At 39.6% G+C, this 13646-nt stretch overlaps 1 protein-coding gene across 2 annotated transcripts in view; it reads left to right on the forward strand.

Moving 5' to 3' along the window:
- The first annotated feature begins 7379 nt into the window (after positions 1 to 7379).
- Positions 7380 to 13646, forward strand: part of Ranbp3l (RAN binding protein 3 like) — a 44901-nt gene continuing 38634 nt past the window's right edge. Inside the window, exons 1-2 of one of the 2 annotated variants that reach the window (XM_013349769.2) lie at positions 7380 to 7648; positions 7732 to 7996. In XM_013349769.2, coding sequence (XP_013205223.1) covers positions 7906 to 7996 — 91 coding nt within the window. In that variant the 5' untranslated portion in view covers positions 7380 to 7648; positions 7732 to 7905. Of the gene's footprint in view, positions 7997 to 13646 lie in introns of both variants that reach the window. The other variant, XM_013349770.2, reaches the window with a different exon arrangement.

Consider the following 13646-nt stretch of genomic DNA (forward strand, 5'->3'; position numbering starts at 1 on the left):
CCAAAGAAAAAAAAAAAAGATTCTTACTTGGATGACTAATCTCCAGTGTGCTGGTATATGGGGATAGAGGCTTTGAGTGATATTTAGATCATGAAGCTGGGTCTCTGACCTACCCTGTTAAAATGAGCATTAAAGAGATGACATCTTCTCTCTGATGTGTGAAGACTAAGTGAGAGCATAGCTATCTGCAAACCAGCCACTCTCACCGTAAACATTAGATCTGCCATCACCTTGATGTTGAACTACCAGCCTCCAGAACTATAACAGATAGATGTTGGTCTACTCACCCAGTCTATGGTGTATCTGTTATAGAGGCTCAGATTGACTCACATGGCTCTCGCAAATTGAATGAAAAAATACTACTTCCTTGCTTCCATGTTCCAAAGTGTATAATTGTGCCTCAAATTCATCATTTGTTATAACCTCCAAAGGGCAGAGACTCTTCTTTGTCTAACTGCTGAAGCCTCAGATTTCACAATAGCCTCCAAGTATATATTTTGAATACAAGCTTACATAAGCAAACACCCAATCCAACACCCCAGGATTCCCTAACCAGCAAAGATGTTATTCCAAGCTACGGGCAGTAAGTTCTAAGAGAGACAGCTGCAAAAATATAAGAAGACCGTGGCAATGTAAGCTTTATTTTAGGAATAAGCACAATTTGATAAACAATTTTTGTATCAAAACCTATCCCAAGGCAAGCTAAAACTAGAAAACAGGTTGGCTTGAATGTCTTTACAACTGAATTTGGTCATTGTAAACATCAAAGTGATAATATTTATTTGAAAAGTGAACTTCATAAAACACAGCACTGATTTATCCAAACACTTTGACCTCAGAGACTATGTAATTATGGTGGCATTGCCTCTCTGGAATGGGTCTCTCAAGCTTCTTTGAGAAGGTATATAAGAAAACTTCACAGATGAAATGAGTTTGCTGAGTAGTATTCTTGAGCGACTTTCCTTTATCACTAAAATTTAATATTCTTATTTATTTCCATTTATCTGTAGACTTCCTGCTTCTGGCCAGCAGCAGCCAAACTGACCAAGATGCTATTATTTTCTCCACTGAGCTCTGCCTTTGCATTTTTTCCAGATCAATTGTGTATATGTGTGTTAGTTTATTTCAGGACATGTTTTTGAATGCACAGATTTATTTACCCATATTGGTGTTGATCTTTCCCTGTTTCAGTTCCTACAACTATAATGTATCTTCATCAAATGATATTAACTCTCTAGTTTTGTTCTCTCTCAAAAATAAATTTGGCTATTCTATGCCCTTCTGATTTCCACATATTAGTCAATCTGTACAATTATATTTGTTGAAACCACTAATTTTCTTCTGAAAATTTAGTCATTTTCCCTAAAATTAAACTCAGATAGACTTGAGACTAGAACGATGTTGTGTCTTCTCTCTTGTGAACACAATGTATTTCTCTACCACCCAGGTCTTCACATTTTCTAATCAAGGTCTTTATAATTTTCAATGTCTGGATCATTCACATAGTTTGTCAGATTTTTTTTCCTCAAAGATTTCTTCTTTATTGATGCTATTGCCAATGGCATTATCTTGCTTCTGTTGGTAATTTTTGTGACTAGTATATAGAAGTACAATGTAATTTTCATACCAATTTAAAATTCCACCATCTTACTAAACACACATATTAATGTAGAGATTACACATATTTTTACAAAGATGATTGCATCACTTGAAAAAAATAGTTCTACTTTTTCAGTCCAGGTAATTTTATTTTTTCTTGCTTTATTGCACTGACCAAAACATCCCATGGATTTTAAAACAGCATTTTTATTATTCCTTGTGAATTTCATACAGTGGATTTTTAATTGGCCTGTTAAACAGATATCCCTTTGTGTGTTTCTTAGGGGGAAATAATTTGTTCTTCCATCATTAAGTATGAGGTAGATATAGGCTGCAGATTCATTTCCTCTGTAAAACTGAGGGATTTACTTCTATTTGTAATTTTGTTAAATATTTTAAAATCATCATGAATAAGACTGGTCTCATCAGGTTTTTTTGCCCCCTTTTTTTATTAATTTTATTGAGCTATTTTTCTCTGCTCTCCTCCCTTCTTCTCCCCTCCCCTTCAACCCTCTCCCAAGGTCCCCATGCTCCCAATTTACTCAGGAGATCTTGTCTTTTTCTATTTCCCATGTAGATTAGATCCATGTATGTCTCTCTGAGAGTCCTCATTGTTGTCTAGGTTCTCTGGAATTGTGAGTTGTAGGCTAATTTTCTTTGTTTTATGTCTAAAAGCCATTTATGAGTGAGTACATATGATATTTGTCTTTCTGGGTCTGGGTTACCTCACTTAATATGATGTTTTATAGATTCACCTATTTGCCTGAAAATTTCAAGACATCATTATTTTTTTTCTGCTGTGTAATTTTCTCCATTGTGTAAATGTACAACATTTTCCTTTCTCATTCTTCAATTGAGGGGCATTTAGGTTGTTTCCTGGTTCTGGCTATGGCAAACAAAGATGCTATAAACATAGTTGAGCACATGTCCTTGTGGCACCATTGAGCATCCTTTGGGTATAAACCCAAAAGTGGTATTGCTGGGTCTTGAGGAAGGTTGTTTCCTAATTTTCTGAGAAATCACCATATTGATATCCAAAGGGTCTGTACCAGTTTGCACTCCCACCAGCAATGCAGGAGTGTTCCCTTTACCCCACAGCCTCTCCAGCATAAGTTGTCATCAGAGATTTTGATCTTGGCCATTCTTACAGGTGTAAGATGGAATCTCAGAGTTGTTTTGATTTGCATTTCTCTGATGGCTAAGGATGTTGAACATTTCCTTAAGTGTCTTTCAGCCATTTTAGATTCCTCTGTTGAGAGTTCTCTGTTTTGGTCTGTACTTAATTTTTTTATTGAATTATTTTTTTCCTTTGATGACGAATTTCTTGACTTCTTTGTATATTTTGGAGATTAGCCCTCTGCCTGATGTGTGGTTGATGAAAATCTTTTCCCATTCTATAGGCTGCTGTTTTGTCTTGTTGACCATGTCCTTTGCTTTACAGAAGCTTTTGAGTTTCAGGAGGTCCCATTTATTAATTGTTTCTCCCAGTGTCTGTGCTACTGGGGTTATATTTAGGAAATGGTCTCTTGTGCCAATGTGTTCAAGTGTACTTCCCACTTTCTCTTCTGTGAGGTTTAGTGTGGTTGTTTGTGTTTAAAGACTTTCATTTGGTTATCTAAATTGAAAATTAAAAGCTGATAGCTCACTTAACTAAAATAATTACTTGCCTATCAAATTTCAAAGCCTACAAAACAGTAGTTGAAATGTAAAATCTAAGAACTAGTAAACTCTAGATGGCTAAGAAATCATTACTTTCTGGGATGACCAAAAACAATCTCAAAAGTGTGAAGCTTGGCATTGTATTCATATTCATTATTTTTATTTCCAGATTTGAAAACATATTAGTGACTAATATCTGTTTGTTTAACCATATAATAACCTAAGGATGCTGGTCTGGCAGGCTCAGGAATTTTCCAGTCTAGCCCTCCTCCAATAATTGATTTACCTCATTAAAATGGAAACAGCACAACTAATTGGCTTTTTCCCAGGTCATTGATGGGGCTGTCACACACTCCTCAGAAAAGAAAGTGCTGTGAAAAGCACCTGAGGCCAAGGATCTGCTCAGTAGAACCAAGTGGTAAATATTCCTAAATATGAGAACACAGACCCAAAACTGTCAAATAACTGACCAACCAGATGCCTACCCCAGGGTGAAAATCATGGATGGCCATTAGAATCACCTGAGCAGCTTTTAAAACATTGATGCTTAGCCGTATGCCAGAGCTTTAGATTAAGTCTGTACAGAGGTAAAGAAACCGGGATTTTAAAGCTGGGAGGTAATTTGATTGTAAAGAAATCAAACATCAGTACTTCAAGCTAATAAAATAATAACTTCCATCTTTCTCCCTTGGTCCATAACTGACTCAAAGTGCTCTATTTTCTAGTGAGGTGTTATCAGGAAGCGATGTGCACCAGAAGAACTCAAGGCGAACAAAAGGTCATATCTTTATTTTGCTATGGTTTCTCTTCTACAAGTCCTGCCTTTGCTATCCAGCTGAGAAATTAAAGCACACTTTGATTAGTATTATTTTAATTTTATACATCTGTCGTCAAATTTAATGTTTTCATTTCAATGACCAACCAGTTCAAAACTCCCTTCCAAAGTCTTGCTGGATTTCAAGGGATGGAATATCGTATTTGAAGGAAAAGAGCAAGCAAGCTGACTGAAGGTCACAGAAGGCCCGTGAGTGGGAGAAAGTGGAACACCCGGCTTTAGAAAGCTCTCTGCTAACTCCAGCTGCAGATGTCATCCAGTCTGTGGGTGTTTTCATTCCAGCTCAGAAGCCCTCTGATGCCTCGCTGGCTAGGCGGGTGTCCTCTTCCTCCCTCTCTGCTCCTTGTGTGTCCCTCCCGAAGCTGGGGAAGCTGGGTGCTCTGTCTAAGGAGAGGATGACCTTCCCCACATAGAGGAGGACCAGTCTTTGTGTACGAGAAGCTGAGCTCCCCTGTTACAACCTCCAAACAAGTTCTCAAGATAGACAAAGTGTGACATCTACACAACAACCAACTTTTACCCATAGGAGGATGATTAGGGAGATTTTCCCCCAGTGCAGATACAGACTGTGAACATTTCCTGGATCTCAGGTACCCTGAGGTTGGGGTGTTTTGCTTCCCAACCTTGCGTTCTCCTGACCTCCAGAGGGAGCCCTGCAGCAACTAGAGCAAGCCACAGAACAGACATCACTTTGAACAGCCAGCTCAGTGGTCCTACTGAACATGGGGATTTCTGAACAGCGAGCACCTTTCATAAGTTGGCAGTTTGGAGCAGTACCAGTGAAGCCTTATGAGCTCCTGGATAATGGGTATTAAAGTAAAACTTTGTCTAGTAAAGCCATGTTTTCACAGATAACATTGGGAAACCAGCCAACTGTATTACTTAGAAAACTCTGAGCTAAAAACTTAGAGTAACTTAGAGTAACATGACTCTAGCTAGACACAGGCCACTTTCATGGCTTTTTATTATATGGCATATGCCACTGTAAGGTCCTGAAACTCAGAACTATCACCCACAATGTCTGTAGTCAATGCATTAAGGAAGAATGATCTGAGGGAAAATGTCTATTGGCTTACATAAAGGAACAAGAGTTCTGTTACTCAGAATCAATAGGAAGCCTAAGTCTTAGCAGTACGTCATCATTCCTCAACTACAATCACCTTTTAAATATTCCTGGAGCTAGGAGGTCATATTGAGGCCAGGCCAGGTTCTCCAGCTTTCATCTTTGTAATCTGTTAGGGGTCTTTTTTATCTTATCCTTTGAGGATGAAAATGATAAATTCCATACCCTTGCTTTTTGCCATGTAACACATTTCACCAGAGACTGTGAGAGCCAGAGGTGGTGAATGAATTCTAGCAAACAGTGTCCTCTGGTTAGCACAGGGCAGGTGAACATACGGACTCACAGCAGAGTAATCTCAGGCCAGAGCAAACCTCAGTACTGATAGGGGAAGGCTGACATGAAGTCCCACTCCTAGAAGAAGAACGCCAGTGGTTGCTGAGAGAGGGAGAATCAATTTTTATCAAGAGCATTGCCACCACCAAGGTTCAGTGAGAGACCCTGTCTCAAAATATAAGGCGAATAGCAACAAGAGAAGACACTTGCAGTCAGCTCTGGTCTCCGCATGTGCATGCATGGGCAGGTAAACGCACATACACACCACCTCTCTCTCTCTCCCTCTCTCTCTCACACACACCAGTGTTATTCTTTGAAGTGAGGGCGGGTTACAGAAAAGGAAAATGACTTTTATGATATTATGACATATTTTTAATCAAATTGTAAATAAAAAACACCAATGATTATTCTGTTTCTTGACCTAAGCAACTTTGCTATTCCAGTGTCTTGCTTTTCCTTATGAGCAAAAATCACAGGAAAGCATGGCTGTCCTGAAGTAAGTTGGTGGGTATTTCTAAAGAGTAAGTAAGAGAGGTGACGGTGACAGGAACACCCGTTCTGTACCTCTGATGCTTCATTTACTCCAGGCATGAGGAGAGTTCAGCCATGCTGGGTTCACTCTAGTGCAGTAGAAAACCCAACCCCACAAGAGCAGAAATGTAACAGCATTCAGGGCAAGAACTCAGGTATCACCTTGATGTAATGATTAGTCATAGGGCCACTACCCAGGACTGCACATTGGTCCCCAAAGCAGACCCTGAAGGGTCCTCAGCATCAGCCCTATTCTCTAACATTGTCGAACTAGAAACAGGCCTGCAAGAAAGTTGTAAGCCAATCAAGGCAGGCGAGAACCAGCTCTGCTTAAGAAAGTTTCAATTCTTTATCTGGAACAGAAGAATTAAGAAATACATACATTGTGTGTGCATGTGTGTGTGTGTGTGTGTATGTGTGTGTGTACATACGCAGGTGTACATGTGTGTGTAGATTCCATACTTAACCTTATAGCTCAGATCAGTTGGGACCAGGATTCTTCATTTCCAAGTCTATATCTTTATGAAAGTTTTATCAAGTAAAAACCAAAATATAGTACAAAGTTTCCATTTTAGTCATAGGGATTTTAAAAAGAGAAATCCTACATTTCACAAGTTTTTAGAAAGCAAAATATATTTGAGAAATTGAGAAAAAAATGAGAAAAAATAGAAAACAACAGCAAGAGACACAATCCCCCAGCACCCAGATATCATGAGGAGGTAACCTTATTAGGGTATTTAGTACTAGTTTCCAAAGATAAATAGTTGGTCTTAGTGTCCAACTCTGGCTTCCTTACTTCTGCCTGTTACTCCCTTTCTGACTCTACGAGAATGCTGCGGGCCAGGACCTACAGTGTTCGTTGTGGTTTCGTTGAACCAAAGGTGTTTGGGGCTTGGTTTCCAACAGTAATGAACAGGCACACACAAGGAAACTCACGAACAGCCTTGTCTTAGAACGTAGAGGCAGCCATGGAGGCTGCACTGGGAAGTCAAGGTAAGGCGCTGGGTAGGGTTTCGTGTGTTTATTTTTCTTGCAGAACTCTAAATAGTTGCTTTGGCTCCGTAACTGTCCTCGCTTGGAGCCTCGGAGCTGTTTACAGAATCCAAGAGTTGCAGCGGTACATTTCCATGAGCTCATGAGCAGCCAGCACCAGCTGTACCTTTTCCATTTCATGAGTGCCCGAGACTATCCAAGCCACCAACGCCCTGCTTCGGGCTTGTGCCTTAATGTTGAGGCAGCCGAAGTCAGATGGTTAATTACCCGGCTCTCAGGGCTTCTTTACAATCCCTGCTTTGGTCACTATGTTAAAGCAATCAGAAGGTCATTTCTTGCCTGCCTCTTTATGTTAATTAGCTAGTTCTCTCGGCTCCTCCCCCTGCAGCCTCCCTTAAGAACTGTACACATCCAGCTGTCACGGGGTAAAGCTGACCAAGCAGAGAAACTTGGGTTTAACCCTGCGGTACTCTCCCCTTTGCCTGGGACTTTCTCTGGCAGTCCTCTCTACTCTTGAGGGTCTGGACTCCAGATCAGAGAAGAAATCGAAAATGGCTAAAACTGGCCGAGAGAGATAGTTTCTTCTTAGGATTTTACACTGTAAAGGAGAAAGTTTCAGAACGCTTTGAAACAAAGTAAGAATGAAGTCTTGCTTCAAGCCAAACAAGTTGGCATCTTTGTAGGCAGGAGATGTAACACTGGTAAATATTTACTGCAGGATTCTTAACCAGGAGAAACTCCGGCTTGTTCGAGGAGTAAATGTTTTACAAGCGAGGTGAGATCTGCGTGTGCCTCTGTGTTCTTTCCAAGTGACTTCTGGAGACAGTTTTAGATGACTGGCTAAGACAAAATGTCCTAGTGATCCCCGAGGCACAGCCAGATTGTGGGTACCATGTCTACCACACAAAGGAAAGACGACAGCCACCTGTTTGCCAGTCTGTGCACGTGCCAGCTGAAGGTGCAGGAGGACCAGCAACAGCCAGGTGGGTCTAGTGAGCTAAGTCCTGTGTTCTCTGACTTTCTGGTCATTTGCGTGTCTGGGGAAGGGTGGGCTGGTGTAGCTCCTGGGCTGTTCTGATTATAAAATGCTTTTTGAACTCCAAGGAGAGGAAGAATAGTGAGGCTCGACAGTTAACACGGTCTCACTGTTGATTTGAAGGGCTATCAGTAGTTAGAGAAGCATCCAGAATACGCATTCCTTGGAAATGTGCACTGAAACTTCCAGCCATTGTCAGTTGTGTAGAGCACGATAGAGCGCGTTTAGCTGAAAACCCCCACTGGGGCAAGGCTGACTTGGCTACTGAAGGAATTTGGCAGAGAACAGTTTTGCTGGCCTGGCACTATTCCCCATGTCCTACTGCTGTAAGGGCTTTGTTTAAACCTAGCTTTGTATGGACTTTTGACTCATTCATTTGTGGAAAACACATATTTTTGACACTCAGTTTTTTATAGTCCAAAAGGAGCTGAAACAGATAATGTGGGATTTTACTTGACGGGCATCTAAACTTCACACCTCATAGTTTTTCCATGAATAATCTTTAAAAAGCATTTCAGATTGACTACGGAACCATGATGATTGATTGGCATGACTAGGCCAACTATCCCCAGTCTGTTGTTAAGGACACTTGTGGGAAAGGCTGTGCGGTGATGACGTCAGCACCCCACCCCGGAGGTTAGCCTCTTGGCAGCCTGGGATGGATCTAGACATGGCACATGAGCTCCTCATTGTTTCCCTCTAGACTCAGCTTTGGATTTCACTCTCGGAGAGAGCAGTGGCTAATGAACTGAACCCTCAAGTGAGAACCTTCAAGGTGGCATGTGTGCCAACATTTGGTGACTGTCCCAAGCCACCTCACTGCAGGAATCCTGAGCCGAGCCAAGTGATCTCATACCACACAGGGCTTAATATAGCATGAATAGGAGAGGACTTCTGCAAAATCCTACAGTGCAGGCATTTCAGAACATGCTACACCATCCGAGTTAAAATAAATTGCTTTGAACTGATAGCTTTAGGCACCACTATACATGGCTCCTGTGTTACTTAGAGACCCTTAGTTTATTACAGGTTTGTTCATATGTTTATCTGTTGCTTCTTTTTACTTGAAATGTTTAAGACCTTACTTCTCTTCATCTAGATGTAATGTTTATAATAGAAATCAGTTGAAAGTGCCCTGTAACCTACCACCTAAAGATAGGCACTAGGGATATTTTAATAGGCAGTCTAACTTTTAAAAAACTGTTTATACTTGGATTATTATTTTGCTTGTTTTTTGAAATAAAAAGGAGACTTATTTGACACACAGTACTCTGTAAACTGCCTTTTAATTAACAGTATATGATGATCAAATTCTCAAGTCATTACATGCTCTCTAGAGTATTATTTTCAGTGGTCAATGTCAGACATTTTTTCACTAAAATTAGCACTGTTGAATAGAAATTAACAGCTATATCTGTGCACAGATGATCATTTTCATTGGATAAATTCTTAGAGAATGCTATGTTTAAAATATTATTGCACTTTTTAAACTTTTCTTTCTGGCCATGTGGTTTTTCCACTCTGCAATAATGAATGAAAGGGTATGATCTCAGTAATACTGGGCATTAATTTTAAAATTTGTTTCCAATTTTATAAGTAGAAAATAATACCCCACTGTTGTTTTAATTTAAGGAAGGCTGCCTTGATGGTTTCTCTGGCCTCATCCAGAGAAGCCTGGAAATATCATTATGATGACACACTTCCCAAAATACCAAGACTAGCAGCCTACTCCTGTTTTCTCAGCCTGAAGCTCTTTGCTTGGAATGTTTTGAAAGCAATCATATTCTTCTGTGGCCAACTCTCAAAATATCTGCCCACAAAACCATAATCCATAAAGTCGTGAGGCTCGCTAATGAAGTCCAGACTCGTCCCTGCATGCCACAGAAATGCCATCGAGAGGTCTGAACTGACAAGTGACACTGTTCCACTCTGGCCCAGTTTCTAGAATCTGCAAGCTTCCATTTATTGCAGTCTTGGGGTTTGAGGTACTCATTCAGTGTGGTTGCAATGGTTTTTCCCAAACACTATGTTTGTAACTTCCTAGTATGTAAAGTTCAACAAGGAGGCAGACCTGCCGCCTTAGAGTGAGGCCTGGCTACAGATTGATACTCCAGCGACCTGAGTTCATGCCTTTGGCCTCACTTCAACCAGGTTGATTTCTACCATGTAGACTCTGATTTACTAACATGTAACTCTGCTGAAGCATGGCCAGCTTTAGTATACATTCGTATATTGAGCCCTCTCTACAGTGTGCAAATGTATTTTATTTTTTTTAACTCTGTTATTTGAGTCTTTCTATCTAGTCACTCATGAAAATGTACTGTTTTGGTTGACTGCAGAGATAAACATTATTTGTTCTTTGACTATTTGGGCCTCTAGACAGTCAGGGCTGCCTTACTTCCATATGCTAACATATTCATCAGCCAGGATACTCCACTGATCAGTGTCTGAAGGCTTTATGTGAGTTTCGTTATGTAGGTGTGATGAAACTCAGTTACCAGCCCTTCTCTACACCTCTTGGGTAGTTCAACCTCCCGTCACGGGCTTAGTCTTCTCGATGTGGCCAGCCCTCCTCTTAAAACTGTCTAATGGTCTACTATAATCACTCCAGCCACATAAAAAGACACACACTATCACTCAGGAAATTCACAGCTCATGAAGTTCTGTGAAAGGAACAGGGCCAAGAACACATATATTTATTTTTTTCATATTTGGTAATTTTCTGGTTGTGCTTTATTCTCAACATACCTTATTCGGTTTCCTAAAAGTCAAGAATTGAAAGACATCCTAAGATGCCCGTTTTCTAATGAGAAAGAGAAGGGTGGGGATTCTGATGGGAGGGGAGGTGTGGAGAAACTGGGAGGATTTGGGGGAGGGGAAAACAAGGAGAATATACTGTATAAAAAACAATCGATTTTCAGAAAAATAAAATTATACAAAAAAAGAAATACAGACTAACATCCTCAGCTTTTAATTTATAGCCAATACATTTTAATTAATACCTACCACGGAGTAGATGAGTACCAGACACTGAGAATGCAAACACATTTTTATCCTAAGTTTGCATTCGAATGTAGGGTTTCTGAGGAATTAAATATTAAGAACTGAGCAAATATTTTTCAACTCTTGGGGTAGACTCTAAACCACAAAATACACATTACATTGGATTATTGTGAATGTGTTATTTTCTTCAAATGTTTCCTGTAGCTATTATGAATGCCCTTAATTTATTACCTAGGGAACTTATTAACTAACTTAAAGAAACTTATGTACACCAAGAGGGACTTCAATAGGTTCTGCATGGTTATAAATGTTAATTTCTTTTAGATAAGGTTTTCACTAAATACAGTTATGGTTCTCCAAATAGATTTGTACTTTCCTTGGTGGTTCTGAAGCACTGATTCTACACACACAGTGTGACATCGTATGAGTGACAGATAGCCAGAATGAATTCAGGCCAAAGGTGGAATACCTACACTTGCTTCTGTTTTTCTGCAACCAAATGGGAGCCTTGCAGAGGCTCAGATGACCTTTGTTCTAGCTTTGCAGTATCACTTGCATTTACCTAGGATTGGTAGAGATAGGTACAGATTACTTTAGAAGAGTTTGCAAAGGGAGAAGCTTTAGGCCTGAAAACTGTTTCTTGTGTTCAAACTTATACCTAGTGTAGGAATCCTTACCATAATAAACTTCCCTGGTGGATGGTGGTTCTACCGGATGGTTTAATGATACAATTTCTATTTTGTAAGGTAAAAAGACTCTGGAGGTGGGCTGACAATCAATATCATTAACTCTTCTGAACTTACTGCTTGCCCTAAGGATAAACTTTGAAGCAAATATATTCTGACCACATGTTAAAAAAAGGCACAGTTTCCCAACGCCATATTAATTACATATTTGAATGTATATTTAAGAAAAAAACACACAAATGCCATTTGTTTTTTTAATATTAAGAATAAAGCTTAAGGCAGCAGTCTGAACATCCTTGGCTCTCAAAAGCTATTTATTTGAAAGCAATAAAATCGATAATATTCTAACTAATGAAAAACCACAAAACTTATTACTAATACCATGGGTGTTAGAGAGGGTGTAATTAGTAATTTTTTAAAGCAAAAAAAATGTGAAAAAACAAAATTTAACACTAATTGGGAAAATCAAAATCTTTAGAACAGAAGTGAGATTTCTGAACCTGATGATAGCAGGACATTCAAAAGATAAGTACTAGTTAATGTCACTGGATACTTGATTTCCCAAGAACTGAAGGCACTCAGTATTACCACCTGTAGCCAATACTATGTTGAAGGTGCTAGCCAGTGTACTAAGTTTCTTTCTTTTTGGGGGGAGGGGGTTCGAGACAGGGTTTCTCTGTGGTTTCGGAGCCTGTCTTGGAACTAGCTCTTGTAGACCAGGCTGGTCTCGAACTCACAGAGATCTGCCTGCCTCTGCCTCCCGAGTGCTGGGATTAAAGGCGTGTGCCACCACCGCCCGGCTGTACTAAGTTTCTTTAGGAGAAATAAAAGGCTAACATATTAGAAAGAATTTGAAGTGCCTTTATTTAGGAACGACCAATAGAAAAACCCCAAAGAGAATCAAGAATATTGAGTAAACACACAAAAACTAAATTTTAAAATATATAAAGTATATATATGTTTTAAATATTATAATATATACACTTGCACATTAAGTCAACAAAATATGTATAAAGTCTGTTCACTTAAACACTGGCAAGAGAAGCAAGAGCTCACTGAATTCTAAGAAAATATTGATCCTTGGGACCTGGAGAGATGGTTGAATGGCAAGAGTGTTTGCTGTGAAGAAAATATGAGCACTGAGTTCAGACCCTAGCACCCACATACAACTTCAAGATGTATTAACTATTCTAGATTCCTTAGATTTCCTTATGAATTTTAAACTAGCTTGTCAAGTTAAAACTTGTCAAATTAAAAGTGTGTGTGTGTGTGTATCTTATAGGTATACCTGCAACATTAGTACTGAGGTGGTCTTTCTGGACATTAACCCAGTTCAGTGACCCTGTTTCAAGGGAGTAAGTACACCCCCACCTCTCTCTCTCTCTCTCTCTCTCTCTCTCTCTCTCTCTCTCTCTCTCTCTCACACACACACACACACACACACACACACAGAAAGAGAGAAAAAAGAGAGAGAAAGAGAGCTAGAGAGCCAGAACTCATGATTTGGAGGGTTCATATTATTAAGGAACCAGCCTCCCCCACACTGACCTATAGAATCAAGGCTTCATCATTGTAATTCCAGCCGAATTTCTTTTTAACTTGACAAGCTAGTTTAAAATTCATAAGGAAATCTAAGGAATCTAGAATAGTTAATACATCTTGAAGTTGACAATTTCTAATCCCGGATTTCTAGATGGTGTAATATTGGTTTAAGGATAGAAAAATCAATTCTTGGGACAGATTTGGATACCCAGAAATCAGTATATTTTAAAATTATATGTTGGTTTCATTTAGTGTGTGTGTCAGGTGTATGGGCATGCATGTGTGACGGCTCTCATGTGTGATGGCTCTCATGTGTGACGGCTCTCATGTGTGATGGCTCTCATGTGTGATGGCTCTCATGTGTGA

Source organism: Microtus ochrogaster, chromosome 19 (assembly GCF_000317375.1).
Source record: "Microtus ochrogaster isolate Prairie Vole_2 chromosome 19, MicOch1.0, whole genome shotgun sequence".
NCBI classification, from domain to species: domain Eukaryota; kingdom Metazoa; phylum Chordata; class Mammalia; order Rodentia; family Cricetidae; genus Microtus; species Microtus ochrogaster.